At 39.4% G+C, this 24,208-nt stretch overlaps 1 protein-coding gene across 8 annotated transcripts in view; it reads right to left on the reverse strand.

Annotated features, from left to right (window-relative positions):
• The window catches only part of KDM6A (lysine demethylase 6A), a 159,950-nt gene that overhangs the window by 13,166 nt on the left and 122,576 nt on the right, over positions 1-24,208 (reverse strand). For all 8 annotated transcript variants that reach the window (XM_080651992.1, XM_080651991.1, XM_080651989.1 and 5 more), the window contains 9 exons: positions 18,699-18,828; positions 17,112-17,217; positions 16,246-16,451; positions 11,973-12,037; positions 11,822-11,896; positions 11,158-11,306; positions 7,472-7,586; positions 3,015-3,202; positions 2,003-2,144 (listed from right to left, as the gene is read on the reverse strand). In XM_080651992.1, coding sequence (XP_080508118.1) covers positions 2,003-2,144; positions 3,015-3,202; positions 7,472-7,586; positions 11,158-11,306; positions 11,822-11,896; positions 11,973-12,037; positions 16,246-16,451; positions 17,112-17,217; positions 18,699-18,828 — 1,176 coding nt within the window. The remainder of the gene's footprint in view (positions 1-2,002; positions 2,145-3,014; positions 3,203-7,471; positions 7,587-11,157; positions 11,307-11,821; positions 11,897-11,972; positions 12,038-16,245; positions 16,452-17,111; positions 17,218-18,698; positions 18,829-24,208) is intronic.

Consider the following 24,208-nt stretch of genomic DNA (forward strand, 5'->3'; position numbering starts at 1 on the left):
TTACAGCAAAACTGATCTGAATTTACCTAGTTTATGCCTATCTCTAAATTAACTAAACATCTTTAGTGACTTTAGACAAATTTTCCCCAAAAGTAACCCTTAATTTCCTATTCAGAAGCAAGTACCATTCCGAGATATCTATATATATAAAACCTTAATATGTAAATAGACCAAACGGCAAACAACCAGTTGCTATGATGTGTGCTGACCACCAGGGGGTGTGGATGGAACACGGAGGGCATCAGCAGCAGGTGGCAGAGCATGGAACATGGTTGGCATCGGCCATGGCGGGATGGTGGAGCAGGTGACCAGGGGCACCAGACCAGGGCGGGGCGCATGTCACTGTCATCGAGGCGAGCCTCTGGTGGTTACTGAACATTCTTTGCTCCTGCATGCTGTGGTCCCACCAGGCGTTCACACCTGCTGCTGGTGCCAGCCCTGCTTGCACCCGCAGCCAGCACCACTGCTCAGACCTGCTGCTGGCGCCTGCCACCAGCCCTGATCCCCCCTGAGGGCTTCTCCACCTCCCCCTGCTCCTGAGGGGTGATCTGGGCAGCAGCTGCTGCTCACACCTGCTGCTGGTGCCGGCCCCAATCACTCCACGCTGTCAGCACACGGGAGTGGCAGCGGCAGGAGCGGGCCTGCCGGCAGACAGGGGACCAGAGGCTGCGGTGGGAGGGTTGGGGTGGGGCACGGAGGATGGGCCAAGACCTGCCCCTGTGTCCACTGCAGCCTCGCGGCTCACAGTTCGTTTCAAGGTGCACAAATTAGTGCAATGGGCCCCTAGTAATAGAATAAATGGATAAACAACCCCCACACTCCACTACCAATTACATGTATAGGGCATGATACCTAAGATCCAACTGTTTCAAGTATCTGTACATTACTTGCTATGATTTAGTTTTTGTTACCTTTGCCTCCTCCTACCACTTCTGCCCAGGACTAGATAAAAATGGTGCAACTGATAAAGGACAGTATCATAAGAACATCCACACACATATTACCTTGGCCACACAATTTTTGTTTGAATAAAATTTGGGACTTAGGTTTGAAATCATTTTAGTAAGTCATGATTACTTTTAAAAGGCAGTATTTTAAAAACAACACATGCTGACCAAATGATTAGAGCTGCAGGAAAAATACTTCAGTATTATTTTAACGAAGACAAATTTATTTCATCAGTGAATATAAAGCAGTGTATTCCAAAATAAGTTTATGAGATCAATTCTTCAAAAGATACTGGTCAAACAAATGGGTTGGGGAAATACAATACATTATAACCCTTCTCCCCATTCACAAAACACACCAACACTTAAGAAAAAAAGAACTTTACCTAATCCATCATTTCCCATATTTCTTTGACCAGAATTCCCTACCTTTTGGGAACAGGGGTAGTAACAGTAGAAAACACAGTTTAGGGAAACACTGCTATATAGCACTATTTGAAAATGTTACTTCTAAGCAGATTTATAATATAGCTAGGTCAGACACTGTGATAATAAATGAGAAGCTTACTAAAACATATGTATTCAAATAACTTGCATTACATGTTTAAAGCAGCTAAATAAAGGGACAATTGTAAGATAGATGATTTAATGAAAATAAAAAATTAACATTTTAGTCAAATCCCTATATTAAATGCTAATTTCTCTGTACCAGCAAGTATTTTATGATGTCATTTCCTCTCCCAATACTAAGGGCAGTCTTTCAATATTAAAACTAAAGTTCTCCTAGGAATCAGGTGGTTCAGAAGATAGTGGGGAAGCAAGGTTTGTGAATCTAATTGTTTAAAAGTCATCTGTGCCTTTGATCCTCTTTATACAACAGTGCACTAACTATTTGGAAGGGAAAAATGCTTTTAACGTGTGGATCATTGTATTATAATTTGCTAGACTTCTGGACCATTTTGTTTTGATGTCAACATAATTCTGGGGGTGGGGGGTTTGAATAATTAACACTCCCCAAAAAGAGAGGGAGTACAGCAGTTTTAGAAAGCACTTACTTAATCATTTCAAAAAGCTTTGGATCTGAGACCTTGATATTTCGTGCCATATTCCAGGAAAGATGAACCATGGGTACTATTGACTTCACACTTTGCAATTTGTTCCATTCGTACCGTTCCACTGCCAACTTATACTGGCAGGCTAGGGAAAAAAAAACAGTTATAAAGCAACCCAAAGTACCAAAATTTATGAAGATAACCATTATCACCTTCTCGGGTGATATCATCAAAACCAATTCTGAAAACCTCAAAATATTACAAAAATAATTTTTTTTATGTTTTTTGATAATATGGTAATAATAACAGCGATCATGTAAACAGTGCTTATTTTAACTATGTGCCAGGCAATTGTGCTGAGCTATTTTAATACATTATTTCATTTAATCTACAGTATCGCCTTTCTCATTTTATTATTCCCATTATACAAATGAAGAAATTGAAGCCCTGAGAGGTTATGTAACTTGCCCAAAGTTGCAAGAGCCAAGTCCTGGTCCTAATCCAGGTCTATCTGGCTCCAAAGGCCGTATTATTCATCTTAACTATCTACTGCCTGAAGGCAGGCAGAATCCAAATGGATTTTGATATAATAGGGCTATTCATAACACCAGAGAGAAGAAAAATTTGAAAAGCTAAGTACTCTATTTTGCTTTCTCCCATAAGGGGTTTCCTTTACAAAACAAAACCAAGCACTCTATTGCATGAAGGAAAGCCACCCACTGATCACAAATACCCATTTTAAACTATTATAATGAGGAATAAGAAATGTCTATTGTTTTTTAAAATATATATTTCCTTGTATATTAAGATATATATTTCTTTTTGCTGAGATCTATAGTCTTGGATTTCTATTTATTAACTTGAATTTAATTTCTTGTACTACAAATTAAATTTTTATTCAAGGAGACACTCTTCTTCCAATTTTTAGTGGGGTATATTCCAAGAGAAAAAAAAAAGATCAAATACAATCCCTTATAAATTAAACGGTTTTTTTAAAGCATAATCTTTAAAATACCTGTAAGTGGACCAACATTCCAAGCAATATTGTTGCACCAGCCAATAGCCTGAACCCAATGAACAGTGCCTGCATTTATCCAGACCAAATCTCCAGGGCGCTGAATAAACCTATACACTGGAACATTTGCTTCATAAAGGTCTTCAAGGTTGGGCCACCAAGAACCCATTAGGAAATTCAAATTATTTCTGAAATAAGAAAAAATAATGCGAATGTATCAAGTACTTTAATAAGCTCCTTATAAAACTAGAAGACAAATGTCAGGAGTTTTAAAAATATGTTCATTCATTGCATTTAAAAGTAATGGCTTGTGCAGTAAGAACTGCTATATGTACAGGGGGTAAAATTAATGAGTTAATTTTTGGATGACTTACCCAAAGATCAGTATTACTATCTTAAGATGATTTTTTAAAGATCCAAATAAAATCCAAAGCTACCTTTAAGCAACACTTATACACATAATTTTTAATTTCACTTCTCTAAAGGCTATTTTGATTGAACCCTTCTTCCTGGAGTACTGAGAAATCTCTAAAAGGTAAATAGAAGATGGAGCTTGACATCAAGTCCTTTAAATCCGTAAACAGAAACACTGTGACAAATAAAGTACTAGGAACTTCTATTTCTGAGGTAAGTGAAAAAGAGATGGTCTCTAGTTTTCATGACTGGGTGACTATGCAAAATGAACAATCTCACCCATGTACTACAATCACACATATGCACAAATAACCATCACTGCTGCCACAACCAGTACACTTTGGAAACATTTCTACAGATCATATTACTATGCTTATATGTTAAAATCCAGCTTCTTATTCTACTTCATCATGATATAATATGAAGTACATTATAAACTACATAAACAACTTTTCCTACAAAAGAATTCTTAAAAATTCAATTTACTACTTTAGATTTCATTTTTGGGAATGAAAAACTTCCAGAGTGGAAATCTTCCTTTCCTTAATATCTGATAGCCTTGTCTTTATTTCTGTGCCTTGTGCTAAAAGTTATGATAAAGTGCACCTTTAAATTATTTTCATTGGTTTCAATTTCATTTTTATTTTATTTTTTTTGTATCAAGGATTGGCAAATCCAGCCCATTGCGTTTTCATAAATAAAATTTTTTATTAAAACAGAGCCATGACCCTTTATTTACATATTGTGTGACTGTTTATGTGCTGTAACGACATGGTTGTGACAAAGACCCTATGACCTGCAAAGCCTAAAATATTTATTATTTGGACCTTTATGAAAAGCTTACCAACCTATAATCTAGACAGAATCTCAATCTTACGTTTTTCCTAAAAACAAGCAAACAAACAACAAACAAACAAAAAACACAAATGCAAGGCTACTCCTCAAAGTCTAGAACAGACTGCCAATGGTTGTGGCCTAATTGCAAGGGATAAGAATTGGCTTACTGTTTGTGATAAGGCTGTGTAGATACAATCCAGAAAAACTTGCCTGTAAAGCAAAATATTGCTACAAACACAAATCCTAGCTCTACTTTGCCCACGTGTTGCCGTCCAAAAGCAAGCAAGCAATCAAGACCATCAAATTATCAACAACTAAGTTAAAAAAAAAAAGACCAAAAAAAAGACACCCTCAAACTTACAAAACAGCAAGCATCCTTTTTATCATTTTTCAAATGAATGGCTATCCTATCTAATAAAGAGGGAATATGCTAATTAACCATCACTCCTCACAAAGATGGCTGCACCCACAGCTGAGGCCAAGTTCCCATAAGGAGCCTTAACAAGCAATCAGCAGGGACCTGAGGCTACGCCCTCCCCCACCCCTGTGGGGCTTGACAGGGGACCTCAGGACACAACCCCAACCGGTGGGGCTTGACAGGGGACCTCAGGCCGCCTTCCACACCCGGCAGGGCTTGATAGGGGACCTCAAGGTGCGCTTCCCGTCCTGGTGCTGGGCTAAGGGACCTCAGGCTGCTCCCCCCACCCCAGCGCCAGGCCGGGGGACCTCAGGCCATGCCCCCCACCTGGCAGGGCTTGACAGAGGACATCAGGCCATGCCCCCCACCCAGTGGGGTTTGACGGGGGACCTCAAGGTGCGCTTCCCCTCCTGGTGCTGGGCTAGGGGACCTCAGGCTGCTCCCCTGGCCCCAGTGCCAGGCCCGGGGACCTCAGGCCACACCCCCCACCAGGTGGGGCTTGACAGGGGACTTCAGGCCGCACCCCCCACCCCAGCACTGAGCCAGGGGCCCTGAGGCTGCACCCCCCTGCCTGGCGGGGCTTGACAGGGGACCTCAAGGTGCACCCCCACTGCTGGGTCGGGGGAACTCAGGCCGTGCCCCCCGCCCATGGGGGACCTGAGGCTGCAACTCCCTGCCGATGGGGCTTGACAGGGGACCTGAGGCTGTTCCCCACTCCCGGTGCCGGGCCGGGGGACCTGAGGCTGCACCCCCCACCCCACCTGGCAGGCCTTGACTGGGGACCTCAGGCCATGCCCCCCACCCAGTGGGGCTTGACAGGGGATCTCAGGCCATGTCCCACACCTGGTGGGGCTTGACGGGGGACCTCAAGACACGCCCCCCTCCACCTCGGTCTGGGCTGGGGGACCTCAGGCCATGCTACCGGTCCTGGCGCCGGGCCAGGGGACCTGAGGCTACGTTCCCTGCCCTGCGGGGCTTGACAAGGGTGGGAATGGCCAGGTCTGGATCTATCCCAATGAGGGACGGGGGGCCGGCCAGGTCTGGGTCTCACAAGATTTTGAGACGCATGTGGGTGGGCAGGGACTTGACTCTGGGTCCCATGGTGTGCCCCAGACTCTGACAGGAGGAAGGTTTTCATATACATTTTACTAATTTTCTTTCATCTCTGACACTTCTATTATAGAGAAAGGGCAAATAGCAATATTAAATTGTTTCCTCTAATTAATCCCCTTTTAGCGTGCACGAATTTTGTGCACCGGGCCACTAGTTTCAAGATAGATATTATTTAAAGTCATAAAACAAAATACAGACAAGGTCAATACCAGTCAGTTTCAAATAATCCTTATGCAAAACAAAATTATATTGAAATGCTAAGGTTGCAAGTGCTATTCCTGCCACTTAATTAAATTTACCTATTTATACTAACTCGATATTTTTATTATCCCAAGTTCAAGTTTCTTAGACATCATCTGGTTATTCTAATTATCTTTGCTCCCAGGTTACCTCTCCATATAGATAGGAAACTAAATCCTAAAAATAGCCAATCCCTACTCAAAAATAATGAACACAAACGACTGTACTGTAGCTGCAACAATATACTACTATCTCAAAATGAGAGAAATAAAAATTTTTCTGTAGCACTATGGACATTTCCTACATGACACTGTTCTATCTCTGCTACTACCAGGTTGTTGGCCCATAAAAGTAAACCAGATTAAACTAGGTTATTTCATCAAAGGATTTGGAACTTTAAAATTCCACATCTTTGGCTTTCTTATTACATTGTAAGAAACCTATGTCATTAAATAGCAAAGACAATATGTATAAATATATACATATATACGGATATACATGTATCTATGGAATTTTGGATTACTATGTCTTTTTGCAACTGTATTTACATTTCCTACTAAATTTGGGTATTTACAAAAAAGATTCTTTAACGCCAAATTAAGAAATTACAGTATGTGGAATATGTATAAGGTTTCCAAATCTCTCATATGTAAATGTTTTTAGTGCCCCCACTTTGTTTTATTGTATAATTATGTATAATTCATGTTAACCAAAATAATTTTCTAATGTTATTAGTAACTAAAAATATTAGGTGTTTGCACAATGGAGTACTTTTTTGAAAAAAGAAAGATTCCATTTAAACAAACATTTCAATTTAAATCAATGAAGACACTTCCCAGGTACCCTTTAACACAAAATAAATAAATGAAGGCTATTTCTAGAATTCTTGGAAAGAAACACTTCCATCAGATGAGTTCTTTCAATAATACAAAACAAAATCTGAAACAGCTGATTTAAATTTTATAATGTTCCTTTATCGGAAAAGTTGCCAGAGTAGTTTTAAAAAGAATTTATATTATAATGATATAGGAAAGAGTACTGTGTTGAATTTTGAGTTATTAACAATCTATAAGGGTGTTCAATTATAAAATTTCTTCCACTTCTAAAACCCTTTACAGTAAAACAATTTTTCTTGGAATACAGACCTTTCACATGAACAAATACTTATGTATCAACTGTTTAATTAGCCTAATAACTCAATTTTTCTTTCCTTTAAATTCAAGGCTATTACCACTGGGTGAAGTAGTTTCAAGGCATTTTCTTAAAGTATTCCCAGTTACACAAAACAATGGGTTTGGAATCAAATTGTGTTAAATGAAGTTTCTGCTGAATGCTAAGTGAAAACTGGTTAGGACATCCAGCTTTAGTAAGATGTCCTTCACAATTACTGTTTTTGAATAATTATGTTTAAAAAATATTTAGATTGGAAACCTACTTTTCACAGAAATCATTTAGAACACCCCAGTAACCTTCAGGAACAACGAACCATTCACAATCACCTGGACCAATATTGATATTTACTGAACAAAAGTTGTTATTTTCTTGATGACCTAAAATGTGAAAAGAAAAACAAGATCAGCATACTATAAATTCTATAGAAAATGTATCTTTAGAAATGAAACCTTAGAAATGTTCAACAGAGAATGCTCCAAAGGTATTGTTTTTGTTTTTTTAATTGATTTGAGAGAAGCAGATTTGTTGTTCCACTTATTTATGCATTCACTGTTTTTTCTTTTAATACATATTTTTATTGATTTCAGAGAGGAAGGGAGAGGGAGACAGAGAGATAGAAACATCAATGAGAGAGAATCATCGATTAGCTGCCTCCTGCATGGCCCACACCAGGGACTGAGCCCACAACCCGGGCATGTGCCCTTGACCGGAATCAAACCTGGGACCCCCAGCTAGGGCTCATTGGTTAATTCTTATATGTGCCCTGACGAGGGATTGAACCCATAATCTTGGTGTATTGGGCAACACTAACCAACTGAGCTACCTGGCAAGGGCCCATTAGTATTTTTGATAGTGTCCCACAGGATTCTTAAGCTCTGTTAATTGCTCTTCATTTTGTTTTCTCCTTAGAATAGTTTCTTTTGAACTATGTATGTTTACTGATTTTTTTTTTAGCCGGCTCAAGTCTACTGTTGAAACCCACTAGTGAATTTTTTTCCAGTTATTATACTTTCAGCTTCAAAATATTTTCCTTTCTTACTATAATTTGTCTCTTTATTGATAATCTCTGGTTTCCCTTGGTTCTTGTCCATGGTTTCTTTTATCTCTTTAAACAGCTTTAAGACAGTTGATTTAAAGTGTATAGTAACAGAAACCAAGATGGCGGCATAGGTAAACACCTAAACTGCTGCCTCGCACAACAATTTCAACACTACAACTAAAAGACAAAATGGACATCATCCAGAACAGGAAGGCTGGCTGAGTGGAAATTCTACAACTAGAAGGAAAGAGAAAAGCACACTGAGACTCAGAGGAACTGTGGAAGGCAGAGGTACGGAGGCACGCGTGCAGAGAGGGATGGCAACTGAGTACTCGGCTGACTTTCTCAATCGGGAGGGAGACAAAAGCTCCCGAGTGCTCTGAACTCCAGTTCCGGGAGAGAAACTGGGGACTCAGACTCATTCGGGGAGAAACTGAACTATCTGGCAGCGGGCAAAACTCGAGGGCGGCTTTCTCTCAGCAGTGCTTGCAGCGATTACCACGAGACACTGAGACATAGGGACCTCATAGGGCAGGGGTGATGGGAAGCCATTGCTGTCTGCTCTGCCCTGAGACTCCGCCCCATCCAAGCTGAGCACAGAGGCTTTTGCAAGTCCTGTCTCTTAAGGGTGTCTCCAGCACAGAAGTTCTCCCAGCATAGACACAGCTGATCCTCACAGCCAATTGGCCTGGAGGTCAATTCCTCCCATTGATACCAACAACAACCAAGGCTTAACTACAAGACTGTGCACACAGCCCACAAAGGGGTGAACCAAGAGTGTCCACCTCAGGTAACTGGGGAGGCTGAGCCACTGGGCCCTATAGGACACTTAGCAGACAAAGCCAGTCTATCAACTCAGGGAAGCAGCCAAAATGCGGAGACAAAGAAACAGGTCACAAAAGAAATGGAGGAAAGCAAACGACTGGATATAGAGTTCAAAACCACAGTTATAAGGTTTTTCAAGAATTTCGTAGAAAAGGCCGATAAATTTAGCGAGACCCTTGAGGATATGAAAAAGGACCAACTAGAAATTAAGCATACACTGACTGAAATAAAAAATAATATACAGAGACCTAACAGCAGACTAGAGGATGGCAAGAATCAAGTAAAAGATTTGAAATACAAAGAAGCAAAAAACACCCAACCGGAAAAGTGAAAAGAAAAAAGAATCCAAAAATATGCAGACAGTGTAAGGAGCCTCTGGGACAACTTCAAGCGTACCAACATCTGAATTTTTGGGGTGCCAGAAGAAGAGAGAGAGCAAGATACTGAAAACCTATTGGAAGAAATAATGACCGAAAACTTCCCCAACCTGGTGAAAGAAATAGATTTACAAGTCCAGGAAGCGCACAGAACCCCAAACAAAAGGAATCCAAAGAGGACCACACCAAGACACATCATAATTAAAATGCCAAGAGCAAAAGACAAGGAGAGAATATTAAAAGCAGCAAGAGAAAAACAGTTAATTACCTACAAGGGAGCACCCATACGATTGTCAGCTGATTTCTCAACAGAAACTATGCAGGCCAGACGGGAGTGGCAAGAAATATTCAAAGTGATGAATAGCAAGAACCTACAACCAAGACTACTCTACCCAGCAAAGCTATCATTCAGAATTGAAGGTCAGATAAAGAGCTTCACAGATAAGAAAAAGCTAAAGGAGTTCATCACTGCCAAACCAGTATTATATGAAATGCTGAAGGGTATTCTGTAAGAAGAGGAAGAAGAAAAAGGTAAAGATAAAAATTATGAACAACAAATACATGTCTATCCACAAGTGAATCTAAAAATGAAGTGAATAAAAAAATCTGATGAACAGAATAAACTGGTGAATATAATAGAATCTGGGGCATAGAAAGGGAGTGGACTGACAATTCTCGGGGGGGAAAGGGTGTGGGGGGTGTGGAAGAGACTGGACAAAAATCATACACCTATGGATGAGGACAGCAGGGGGGAGGTAAGGGCAGAGGGTGGGATGGGAACTGGGTGGAGGGGAGCTATGGGGGAAAAAAAGAGGAACAACTATAATAATCTGAACAATAAAGATTTATTAAATTTAAAAAATATATATTTTGAATATCATCCTATGAAATTTCATGTCAAAGTAAGGCAGGAGTGGGAAACTTTTTTTCTGCCAAGGATCATTTGGATATTTATAAAATCATTCGTGGGCCATACAAAATTATTAACCTAAAATTAGCCTGCTATATTTGGTCAACATTTAATTAACTGACCCTTAATGCCTTGGCAGGGCCAGACCAAATTATCTAAGGCAGCACAGAGAAGATAATACATTAGTGTTGTACAGAATTTTAAGTCTAAAAGCAATGTAATTCATTTTACCAATGAATGAAAAGACCCAGAGAAGGAATGTGACTTGCCAAAAGTGACAAGCTTAGTTAGTGGTAAAGTCCAGAATAGAAAATGCCTCCACACGATTATGTACTTTGTAAACTGTGCACTATAATCCAGTTGGACAATTGTAACCTACACTTTCTTTTTAAAACTGTATTGTTCTATGAAACTATTGTATATATACATGTGTACTAGGTCATAATATAAAATATACTTCTTATTGTGATTATGGTAGGAAAAACTATATCCCATTAACCTGCAGTAGATGGGATCAACAACAGCCTTTATGCCACAGGGACTTCTTTTCCCAGGAGTGCTCTAATGACCCCTTTTCCAGATTAAAATGCTATTGTTTCAGGGCTATTAAAATATAATACGAAGGAGAAAAATCTTCATAATCTGAACCGAGTTAGAGTCAAATCTTAGATTAGGAAATATCCTTTCAGTTTCATTCTCTGTAAATGGAAAAGATTCTGGTTCTCTTTTTGTATATTTCACATTCTGATTAATTCTGTTTTTCAATTATAGAAGATATGTTAGTTCATAAAAGTTACCTGGTGTTCTGCTTCCTGGAACTTTCATATATAGCTGAACTGTGTTCATGCCCAGTATGGTGTGACCAACATGGCTTAGGAGATTTCCTGCTGATACGACACGCACAAAAGCAGGAAGTTTAGTCAACTCATGTAGCTGCAACTTCCACCTGCAATAAAATAACAGATTAAGAGTGAAACTCCGTGACAAATATTTGTTAAGTTAATCACTTCTTCAAAAACCTTGTGCTCTAATCAGAAAACAATCAAATCTATAATTACTTTACTTTCACTTAGGAAAGAGTGAAATGCTTTAATTTTTCCAAAGAAAATTTCCCAACAAAAAGCATAAAAATAATTAAACAATAAAAGAAAAAAATGTGACTTCTAATTTTTATAATTGTGTGATTTTATTCTATAGAATTATATTGTTAATCATAAAATATAATGTTATGATTGTCTAATTAGCATATAGTCAGGGTCTTGATGAAAATTTATACAAGGGTTTCAATTCAATAAAATACTTTAATTGCAAGACCTAAAAATATTATTTAGCTAAAATTTGTATATTAACTTTGAAAAGTGATCTGAAATAAAATAGAAAATTTTATACAATTGTATACAATTCTCAATCTTGCAAAGGACATCTCTTTACCTCAGTTCCCAAAAGACTACAAAGACTTACTTTTTGTCATCAGACAGGTCAATGTTGGTCCCAAACTTTATGGTTTTAAAGGGTCCTTTCCTCCTTCTCCCAGAACTTAAAAAAAGAGAGACAATATTAGAAACATGCATTTTAAACAGAAATATTAAGTGGACAATGAAAAGTAACTTACTTATCTGAAGATGTAGATTCACTATCTGAGTGTTCTTTATGGTGACTTCTTTTTTCATTTTCTTCCTATAAATTAAGCAGAAAGCATTCCAGTTTAGTATTCTATAACCAGCTATCCTTTCTATCAAACAATTGAAAACTTCACATCAAGACTGATAGTCAATGGTATCCAAACTCTTTTATCAGCCACAAGGCTATCCTACTAGTTCTCCCTTATTAACATTCTTCTACAAGGTGAACAAACTATAGATTCTTATTTCCTGCCCCATTTTTCAAGAAGAGAAAATTTAAAAAAAGTTAAGAGGCCTATGAAGTATCAATCATGATTACACAATTTTTAAACTAGCAGAGGTACGTGCATGCATGTTTATGTAGCTATCTATAATAATAAAAGTGTAATATGCAAATTGACCGAATGGCTGAACAGCGGAATGACCGTCTGGAAAGCTGGGCTGCAAAGGCCTGCTCTTGCGTGAATTCCATGCATCGGGCCTCTAGTATATGTATAAGGATGGAAGGCAATAACTTCTCTATTCTTGATTATGAACAAAGGTATAAAAACATCTTCCTGGGCCAAATTCTTTTTCCATAATGAATTATATATGAATGACAGAACATTTAAACCATTACTAGGGAAATTAAGTACTGGATAAATATAGGTGCTTTTCAATGTAAATTACTATCATCTACAATTTTTGTATCACAGACATGGTTCTCTCTTAACACTCAGTATCCCATGATTTTTGAGTCAGCAATACTCCGTGACATTTTGGCCTCCCTCCCTTTCAATGTACAGTTTCTAAACATTTGTCAAAATTTTTTACATGAAACACAAATGTATGATTTACAGGTATAAATGTTGCCTTGACTGAAAATATGAACTCGGCAGAATTTAAAACAGATATCAGCAAATCTAATGAATTACAAATAAAGACTTACAGGCAGATATTAAGTTTCAGCTGTAGGATACGAGTAATACATTTAATAAACTCATTTTGCAGGTCTTTTATGTTTACTTTGTGGGAGAATTTTTAAACTATAGTTCTAAAGGATTTTAGTTATGCTTCATTGCTGAAAGGCCTATGAGTCTTTTCTTAAGACTTTGAAGACTTTGACTGTCAGAGCTGGGGTTGGGGCTAAGGCAGGGGTGGGCAAACTTTTTGACTCGAGGGCCACAATGGGTTCTTAAACTTGACTAGAGGGCCGGAACAAAAGCATGGATGGAGTGTTTGTGTGAACTAATATAAATTCAAAGTAAAGGAGCAGAGGGGAGAGCAAGAGAACCCTCCGCTCTTTCGGCTCCGCGGGCCGGAGAGAATAGCCGAACGGGCCGGATCCGGCCCGCGGGCTGTAGTTTGCCCACGGCTGGCCTAAGGGGTATGCTAAGATTATCCAAGTGGGGGAAAAACCAAGATGGCAGCATAGGTAAGCACCTAAACTGCTGCCCCGCACAACAATTTCAAAACTACAACTGAAAGACAGAACAGACACCATCCAGAACCACAGGAAGGCTGGCTGAGTGGAAATTCTACAACTAGAAGGAAAGAGGAAAGCTCACGGAGAAGGAGCGGCAAAGGGCTGAGATACGGAGACACGGCGCGCGCCGAGAGGAAGGGCGGCGGAGTGCCTGGCTGGCTTTCTCTGGCGGGAGGGGGAAGGAAGCCCCCGACTGCACTGAACCCCAATTCCAACTGCACTGAACCCCAGTTCTGGGCGAAACCCTGTAGACCCAGGCTCATACAGGGGGAGTTTGGACTGTCAGGTAGAGAGAAAGGCACACGGAGACTCGGAAACTTTTGGGAGCCGCGGCGGCAGGGGTCTGAAGGCGCGAGTGCGCACAAAGACTGACTGTGGAGGTTCCCACAGGCTATCCCTAGCTGAAGGGAGTGGGAAGCTCCTGACTGCACTGAACCCCAGTTCGGACTGCACTGAACCGCAGTTCCAGGCGAGCCCCTGGGGACCCACGCTCTTATGGGGAAAATCTGGACTGTCAGGTGGAAACTCGGGAATCGCGGAAGGCAGAAGTCTGGAGATTCACGCGCAAGGGCAGGGCTGACGGGAAGCCAAGACTGTCTGCTCCGCAATGAGACTCCGCCCTTCCAAGCTGAGCACAGAGGCCTTTGCAATCTGGCAAGGCTAACCCTATAAGGCTGTCTCCAGCACCGAAAATCTCCCAGTGTAGACACAGCTGATCCTCACAGCCAACTGGACTGCAGGTCAATTCCTCCCAGTGATACCAACAACAATCAAGACTTAACAACAACAAGGATGTACACACAGTTCACAAAGGGGTGCACCAAGAGTGTCCACCTCAGGTTAACTGGGGAGGCCGACCCACTGGGCCATATAGGAAACCTAGCACACAAAGCTACCCTACCAACTCAGGGAAGCAATGAAAATGCGGCGACAAAGAAACAGATCACAAACGAAAGAAATGGAGGAAAACAAACGACTGGATATAGAATTCAAAACCACGGTTATAAGGCTTTTCAAGAATATCCTAGAAAAGGCCGATAAATATAACGAGACCCTCGAAGATATGAAAAAGGACCAACTAGAAATTAAACATACACTGACCGAAATAAAAAATATTATACAGAGACCCAACAGCAGACTAGAGGAACACAAGAATCAAGTCAAAGATTTGAAATACAAAGAAGCAAAAATCACTCAACCGAAAAAGCAAAAAGAAAAAAGAATCCAAAAAGTTGAAGATTTTGTAAGAAGCCTCTGGGACAACATCAAGCGTACCAACATCAGAATTATGGGGGTGCCAGAAGAAGAGAGAGAGCAAGATACTGAAAACCTATTTGAAGAAATAATGACAGAAAACTTCCCCCACCTGGTGAAAGAAATAGACTTACAAGTCCAGGAAGCGCACAGAACCCCAAACAAAAGGAATCCAAAGAGGACCACACCAAGACACATCATAATTAAAATGCCAAGAGCAAAAGACAAAGAATATTAAAAGCAGCAAGAGAAAAACAGTTAATTACCTACAAGGGAGCACCCATACGATTGTCAGCTGATTTCTCAACAGAAACTATGCAGGCCAGATGGGAGTGGCAAGAACTATTCAAAGTGATGAATAGCAAGAACCTACAACCAAGACTACTCTACCCAGCAAAACTATCATTCAGAATTGAAGGGCAGATAAAGAGCTTCACAAATAAGAAAAAGCTAAAGGAGTTCATCACCGCCAAACCAGTATTATATGAAATGCTGAAAGGTATTCTTTAAGAAGAGGAAGAAGAAAAAGGTAAAGATAAAAATTATGAACAACAAATACATGTCTATCAACAAGTGAACCTAAAAATCAAGTGAATTAAAAATATGAGGAACAGAATAAACTGGTGAATATAATAGAATCAGGGGCATAGAAAGGGAGTGGACTGATAATTCTCAGGAGGAAAGGGGTATGGGGGGGTGCAAGAATAGACTGGACAAAAATCGTACACCAATGGATGAGGACAGTGGGAGGGAGGTAAGGGCAAAGGGTGGGGTGGAAACCGGTTGGAGGGGAGCTACGGGGGGAATAAGGAGAAACAATTGTAATAATCTGAACAATAAAGATTTATTAAATTAAAAAAAATAATAAAAATAAATCTGAAAAAAAAAAAAGATTATCCAAGTGGGGAGAAGCCAGGGATGCTATTAAACATTCTACAATACAAAAGACAACACCCCACAACTAACAATTATTGAACCCAAAATATCAATAATGCCAGGGTTAAGAAACCCTGCTCTAAAAAAAATATCCCAGAGATAAGGGAGACATCTTGTAGTAATAATATTTAGTTTATCAACCAACAGGTTTCTTAGACTTTACTAAGAGCAAACTTGATAGCACATAAAATATTTTATACTAGAGACCCAGTGCACAGATTTCATGTACTGGTGGGGTCCCTAGGCTTGGCCAGCAGGGATCTGGCTGAAACTGGCTCTCTGACATCCCCCAAGGGGTCCCGGATTGCAGGAGGGCGGTTCTTAGGTGACGCACCCCGGAATCGGGCTCCCTCCTCTCTGGTCCCGGGTGTGTCACCTGAGAACTGCAACTGCCAAGTCATGGCAGCTTGGCAGTGCCTGTGTTGGGCGTCTGCCCCCTGGTGGTCATTGCGCGTCATAGCTACTGGTCCGACAGTCACTTAGGCTTTTATATATACAGAATATAGATAACGATAAAATAATGAGATGCTTACAGAAGTAATGTACCCCTTTAAATTAAAATAATATATCTCCAAAATAAAAATAATCTTCAGGAAGTAATTACTTACTCTCAATGATTCCTGGAAGGAAGAGGCCTGGTACTGTGCATATTTAGCAATCGTAGTATGAGATCGATTACTTTCACAATGCCAGATTTTCTTCGTTCCAGTGGGATCCCAGTTTTCATCTGCTGGCTGCAACAACTGTGTCCTCACTTCTACCATGTGTTCATTGTTAGCTTCCACCAAAGTTTTGGTAGAGAAAAGTCCCAGGTCTTCATAAATAAATAAAGGTAGTTAATAAATAAAAATTATATTTTAAATTATATTTAAAAATAACATTTTTAAAGTGCTTTTTAAAAAGGGGAGGGTTGGGGAGAGGAGGGAAAACATTTTATGGTGCTCCATTCAGTTCTCTTACAATCCAACTGGGGCCTCTGCACATCCTGAGTTTCCTGTTAGGTTTCTACAACCATACACTGAAGCCCTGGAACTATTCATCATGCCACCAACAGGGGCAGAATGAAGGGACCAAGTACTAAAGTTTCAATTAGTTATTTAATTTCTGCAGGTGCCAGGAACTATTTAGGGGGCAATAGCACTTATTAGTAGCCTCAAATTTTACCTAAATTTTTATTAAAAATTTATTTTATTAGTCAACCTAAATCATAATTATAATTATATATAGTTTCACCAAAATGAAAGCTGAATTAAAAAAGCACCAGTAAATTGCCAGTAACTACCATCATAGTATCTTTACATTGATTAAAGAGATAATACTGATACACACACAGCCTTACAGCCAGGAAAATATTAAAATAAAAATGGGGGGGGGGGAGAAAAAATAAATAGAAACAAGTTTCTGCCTGTGCTTCAAAAGTTAATAGATAGTAAAGAATATATACCAACTTTTCCTTTTTCTTATTAAAGCTTACCCAACTTAAGAGCTCCAGCAAGGCCACGTATTACTGTAACAGGGTTGTTTGGATTTGTACAAAATTGATGTAATGGAGGAAAGAAAGCATCGCGTTTATTTTCCAACTGTAAAATTAAAACATACAGTTAGATCTCTGGAAAACAGACCTTTAATTTAAATGTTATGCCAAATTCATATCTATTATTTATTGCGATTTAATAATGCATCCAATCTGTCATTATTAGTATTTTATATTAGACAATATTTTATCACTATGTCTTTTGAGCTTAACTGTAATTAGATATAACCACACATCTCTCTTTTCCAATATATCCTGAACAAAATATGTGGGAGAAATAAAATTTAAATTCTAAAATCAGACTGTTTTAAATACTATTCAGCCTTAAGAAGGAAGAAAATCTTGTAATATGCTGCAACACTGATGAAACTTGAACAAGTCACACACAAAAAAATTTGTATACAATTTCCCTTATATAAGGTTTCTAAAGTAGTCAAATTCATAGAAACAGAAAGTAAAGTGGTTGTTATCAGTGGCTGGGGAGACTGTGGAAAAGGGAGTGCATTTTAATAGGTATAGAATTTCAGATTGGCAAGATAAAAGTTATGTAGAGTTGTTTTTCAACAGTAAGAATACACTTAAAACTACTACCTGTGCACATAAAAATGGTGATAATAAACTTTATGTATATGGCTTTTTAATCACAAACAGAAAAAGAAAAAATCAATTAAAAAATATACTACCAAAATGAAAGTAGGCTGAAAAAGACCCATAAAAGATAAACCTTAATCTTGCATTTCCCCCACTCCTCAGACCTGTTTAAAAGTTTTGTTGCAGTTCTATCCCAGTACTTCCCTTACAAAGGATCAATAGAAACTGGTTTAAGGAAGGGTCAATATAACATTTGGCCTCTAGAGGGCGAAAACAGAACCAAATATCTAAAGACAAACTTTATAGTTTAAAGTATTTTCATTTGGGGTAGAAGTGGGAGGATGGAAGGAAGAAAATGGGGTAGAAGGACCTACTTAGGAAAAACATAAAAAAAGAGTTGCTTTGATTGAAATCCTAACTTCCTAGTTCATCATAAAGTAAAACAAATATCCAGTTTTAAATAATCTAATTCAGCTTTTTAGTGACATATCTATTACCACATTTTTATGTTCTCAAACACTTTTCTTAAGGTAAATAATAGTGGTTTGTTGTTTTTTTTTAGGCAATGTATAAAATACCTAGTAGATTGCAGATTTAAAACCCAGCTTACTCCAAAAAATGTTATACTTTTAGGTAGTTTTTGCCTAATACTGCTCAAAATTGGGGGCAGTACAAAGTATTCCTCTAAAGTACTACTCTAATGTAATCATAGTTAATAGCTGAGAAGGTATGTTTTACATGCTATTACAAAATCTTTTTGAAAACATCTTTATCCCCCCACCCCCACCCCCCACCAAAAAAAAACATTCAAGCTGCTGCCACTAATTTTAATGTTTCCTAGAGGGCATCCACATTGATTTAAAGCAAGATCTTATGAAAAACAGATAGGTGCAAACACTAGTTTGATTTATTTCTAGTCAGTCAATTCAGACTCACATAAATACTAGGTGTAGGAGGATTCAACTTGTCCTTTGGCAAGGGCGGGTATGGTGAAGATGGTGGTCTTGGAGGCGGACATTTATCCAATAAAATGCTACTGTTAGATAAGCCATTTTTACCTAGATTCCTTTAAAAAAAGAAGGGAGAAAAAAATCAGCTGTATATTTATTTAGGAAACAGAATTTTAAAATCCTGAATTAAATCCTAATCAATTGACTGGGCAGTTGCACAGATCCATAAAATTTGGATCAATAAAAAACTAAGAACAATTATTAATTTCAGCAAATACTTAGCTTGATTTCTATATCTACCATTGAAGAAAAGTAATAGAAAAGATATAACACATAAATTATTGATGACATTCCTAATTTTGCTTGTAATTTTCTGATTTTTCCACCCAAAGAACAGAAATTCCAATTTTCTCTCCACCAAAAATGGTGCAGATAATAGTAAAAATAGATATGTCTCTCTTCTTATCATATCAACATTTATAACCAAGATATCATAGTGACAATTCTCAAACTTGAAAAGACCTTTCTTTTCTCAAATCTGGAAAGAATATTCTGTGTTAACCCCTTGACTAATAAAACTTAGCAAGATTCCAGATATTAAATTTTATAGCAAATGATATCAATTTTTAAAATGAGATGTATAGTTGCTATCTATTCTAATACTCTATAATTATTACTTACTAGCAACTGGGATTTATTTTCCATTATAAATTCTTAATTGATGGTAGAATTATTTCCAAACTGTGATTGTTTTAGTGTAAGAAAAAAACATATTTCCAATCTTTCAAAACCCTTACCCAACTCAGAAAATCAGCAAGACATAATTTTGAGCTTTCAAATCATTCCTGGTTAACCTTCCTCACCTAATTATTGTAAGTTCAAAAATAACCAATGCATTAAAATACCAAGTACTCCTAAATTAACATATTAAAATTCCAGATAATAATTTGAAAATGGTAATTATAAAAGGAAGTTAAAAACTTAGTTATTTTACTTATTGAAAACTGGCATTTTTTTCATCATAAATTACAGAATACTAGTACATTTTGCTATGATTTTGCAAAATGGGAAAACCTTACAAATCAGCCTGTTTTGATTGGCACTAAAGAAAACAAAGGCTTAAAATTCCACTGCTACCACCTTTTGAAATGCTACACATTAAATAGCATTTCAAAATGGGTGTCACTTTCTTAATTTCTCAACTCCAACATCAAGTAAAAATAAGAGTTCATGGCAGATCTCAAAGAAATGAACTAAGTTTACAATAACTAAATTTTTTAAGAAGTATGTGAATTAGTTATTAAAGTGAAGTTTTAAGTTCAAGTAACAATTAAGGTCCTAAGGTTAAATAAATGAATCTTCTTATTCAATACCAGTTTTCCACAAAGCACGAATGTCCTATACATTTAAAAATAGACATGATAAATTTAAGCTTTTAAATTTAGGTATAAAATTGGAATTAACTTATAAACTCCATAGAAGTAAAAACTAATTGGCTGAACTGGTAAAAAACAAACAAAAAAAACACACAAGTACTATCATTAAATCAATGCAAAATAAAACAGTCACTTACAATATCCACATAGAATCTATGTCATAGATCATTACACTTTTCATGCTGAATTGTGCATCTGCCACTATTTAACTTTGGAATTTAAACAAAATATGAGTCCAAATATCTAAAATTTGATGACATTCCTACTTAGGAAATGGAAAAACAGGAGGGGGATGTACTGTATAGCAAATGATTAATATTTTAAGGAATTGGAAGATAATGATCCAAGTATTAAAACTGTACCATAAAAGAGCATCTCATGCTAATTAAATGTGACAAAACTTAAGTAAGCTTCTACAACATTCTGGATGTTGAGAGATGAGACTAGAAAACAGGGTTTGCTAGATTAGTAGAATTCTGCCTCCATAATTTCTACAGTTGTATAACAATTAAAAGAAAATGGGTAAATGGGAAGTAAAACAATGAAAAGTGCAGATGCCTTTATTTTAAAATAGAAAAGAAAAGGGTGAGGAAGCATAACTAAGGGAGCTGATATGACTTAACAACCGAATGATACAGTTGCATTTTAAACCATAAAAGCAGCGAAGGTATCGTAACTGCCTTTTGGAGGCATCACACTGACTACTACGACACTATGATAAACCAAACAAAAGTCAGATGAAAAATAACCAACATTTTAAAAACTAAGTATGTGAAAATAAGAAGGAAGTCAGATAAACCATGCAGTCAAATTATACCTAGCAGTTTCTTATTGTATGTTAAACACTGACTCCCTGAGTACTGAGGTCAAGTCTAAAACAAATAGGAATTTCCCTAGAGGAACTGATGCAACTGTCTATATACTGACTATTAAGGTTTTTCTACTTAAAATACACTTATCAATCCTAATGCAAAGGACAGAGCTGTGAATAACGAATACATTTAATCTTCTGAACATGTAAGTATCCAACACTGTTTATAATAAACTAGTGACCTGGTGTACGGATTTGGGCACACTGAAAGGAAATTAATTAGAAGGTGGCCGGCAGGGCGGGACTGGGCGAGATGGGCCAGACACGCCCTGGAGCCAACCTCCTGCGGTCTCTCCCTGGCCAGCCGCACCTGGGGTGGCGCCATGGCTGGAAAGGCATCTGCAGAGTGAGCGGGGTCCCTCTGGCAGGTGGGGTCCCTCGGCCTGGCCTGCGGGGATCAGGCCAAAACTGGCAGTCTGACATCCCCCGAGGGGTCCCGGAGTGAGAGAGGGAACTCTGCAAAGTTGCAGTCAGTACAGAATGTGGAACGCAAACGCAAGTGTGCAGTAAACCAGATTCAGGGCTGACAGTGCCCCAGTAACTACATAACCCATGGCCAAAGGTGGAGTCGCACAGCCCTGCGAAGAATTGGGCTCCCTCCTCTCTGGTTTCGGGGTGCATCACCCGAGAACCGCTGCTGCCAAGTCACTGCAGCTCGGCAGCTCCTGCGCTGAGCGTCTGCCCCCTGGTGGTCAGTGTGTATGATAGTGACCGATGGGACAGAGGGAGAAACACTTAGCATATTAGCCTTTTATATACATAAACTAGAGGCCCGGTGCACAAAATTCGTACATGGGGGTGGAGGGGAGTTCCCTTAGCCCAGTCTGCACCCTCTCCAATCTGGGACATCCCTCTCACAATCCGGGACTGCTGACTCCTAACTGCTTACCTGTATGCCTACCTGATGCCCCTAACTGCTCTCCCCTGCAGGCCTGATCACCCCTAACTGCCTCTGCCTTGGCCCTCACCACCGTGGCTTTGTCAGGAAGGATGTCCAGAAGACTTCCGGTCTATCGGTTCTAATTAGCATATTACCCTTTAATTAGTATAGACATTTCAAGCCAAATAATGAAACTTTACTTTAGCAATCGAAAGTAGAGAAAGGAATTGAAGTCGACTATCCCATTTTAAGTTCTTTTCTCCCATTTTGAAACTCTTTCCTTGAGCAAGTTGAGTATGAGGAAATTACTCATAACCCAATTATTTAAAATACTGGCTTAAAGTTACTTTTTAAATTTCCCACATCATTTGGTAGAGAAATGAAAAAGTGCTCTGTAGGTAAACCAATCTAGACTTTCATTATCTTGCATTATGAAGCTCCTAGACCAGGGACATTGAGTATCTTGCAGCTATGTCACTTCCCCTTTCTGAGTTCTAGAATCCTGCCTAGTGCAGCACACCATAAATAGGACAGAAATGGCAAGCAACACAACATCAATCATTTGGAGTCTTGACTTTTTCTCTAAGCCTCAGAAGATTTTTATCTTCATATTATCAGAACATTTTTTTTTTTTTGGCTGTTTCTTCATTAATAAACTGAGGCCTAGATTTATTGAAATAACCCAAGCAACCCCAGGGGCCTATAGTGTTTAATGTTTCTAACTACTTATTATATACAGGGATTGGCTAAAGTAGGTTTATGGTTGCGAGTAAGATTCTTTTGAGTTAATAAAGTTATTGTGTAATAATCATGGCCTGCATGTCTTTTTCCATACGAACTGTAAAACTACTTTTGCCCAACCCTGTATATAATATGTCTCTGTAATAAGGCAAAATTATCTTTTTTTTTTTAATATATTTTATTGATTTTTTACAGAGAGGAAGAGAGAGGGATAGAGAGCTAGAAACATCGATGAGAGAGAAACATCGATCAGCTGCCTCCTGCACAGCCCCTACTGGGGATGTACCCGCAACCAAGGTACATGCCCTTGACCGGAATTGAACCTGGGACCCTTGAGTCTGCAAGCCGACGCTCTATCCACTGAGCCAAACCGGTTAGGGCCAAAATTATCTTTAAGAGTTAAAAGCTAAATATAAAACTATAAGAATGTACTTAAGAATTCTGAAGTAAATGTTTATATATACCTCAAAACTGAGATGGAAGATTATATAACAGCCGTGGGCAAACTACGGCCCGCGGGCCGGATCCGGCCCGTTCGGCTGTTCTATCCGGTCCGTGGAGCCGAAAGAGCGGAGGGTTCTCTTGCTCTCCCCTCCGCTCCTTTACTTTGAATTTATATTAGTTCACACAAACACTCCATCCATGCTTTTGTTCCGGCCCTCCGGTCCAGTTTAAGAACCCATTGTGGCCCTCGAGTCAAAAAGTTTGCCCACCCCTGTTATATAATCTTTTATTAAGAAACTAGAAGCCCGGTACACGAAATTCGTGCACGGGGGAGAGGGGGTGTCCCTCAGCCCAGCCTGCGCCCTCTCCAATCTGGGACACCTCGAGGGATGTCCGATTGCCTGTTTAAGGCCGATCCCGGATTGGGCCTAAACGGGCAGTCGGACATCCCTTTCACAATCAAGGACTGCTGGCTCCCAACTGCTCGCCTGCCTGCCTTCCTGATTGCCTCTAACCGCTTCTGCCTGCCAGCCTGATCACCACCTAACCATTCCCCTGCCAGCCTGATTGATGCCTAACTGCTCCCCTGCCAGCCTGTTTGCCCCTAATTGCCCTCCCCTGCAGGCCTGGTCACCCCTAACTGCCCTCCCCTGCAGGCTTGATCGCCCCCAACTGCCCTCCCCTACAGGCCTGGTCCCTCCTAACTGCCCTCCCTTGCTGGCCATCTTGTGGTGGCCATCTTGTGTCCACATGGGGGCAGGATCTTTGACCACATGGGGGCAGCCATCTTGTGTGTTGGAGCGATGGTCAATCTGCATATTACTCTTTTATTAGCTAGGATAGAGGCCTGGTGCACGGGTGGGGGCCAGCTGGTTTGCCCTGAAGGGTGTCCCGGATCAGGGTGGGGGTTCCCTTGGGGTGTGGGGCGGCCTGGGCGAGGGGCCTATGGTGGTTTGCAGGCCAGCCACGCCCCCTGGCGACCCAAGTGGAGGCCCTGGGATCTGGGGTTTATCTATCTTCTACAATTGAAACTTTGTAGCCTGTAGCGGAGCCAAGCCTTCTGCTTGCTCCGTGGCGGCAGCCATTTCTGTTGGGATTTATGTATCTTCTATAATTGAAACTTT

The sequence above is a fragment of the Plecotus auritus genome (genome assembly GCF_963455305.1).
Source record: "Plecotus auritus genome assembly, chromosome: X".
Taxonomy (NCBI): domain Eukaryota; kingdom Metazoa; phylum Chordata; class Mammalia; order Chiroptera; family Vespertilionidae; genus Plecotus; species Plecotus auritus.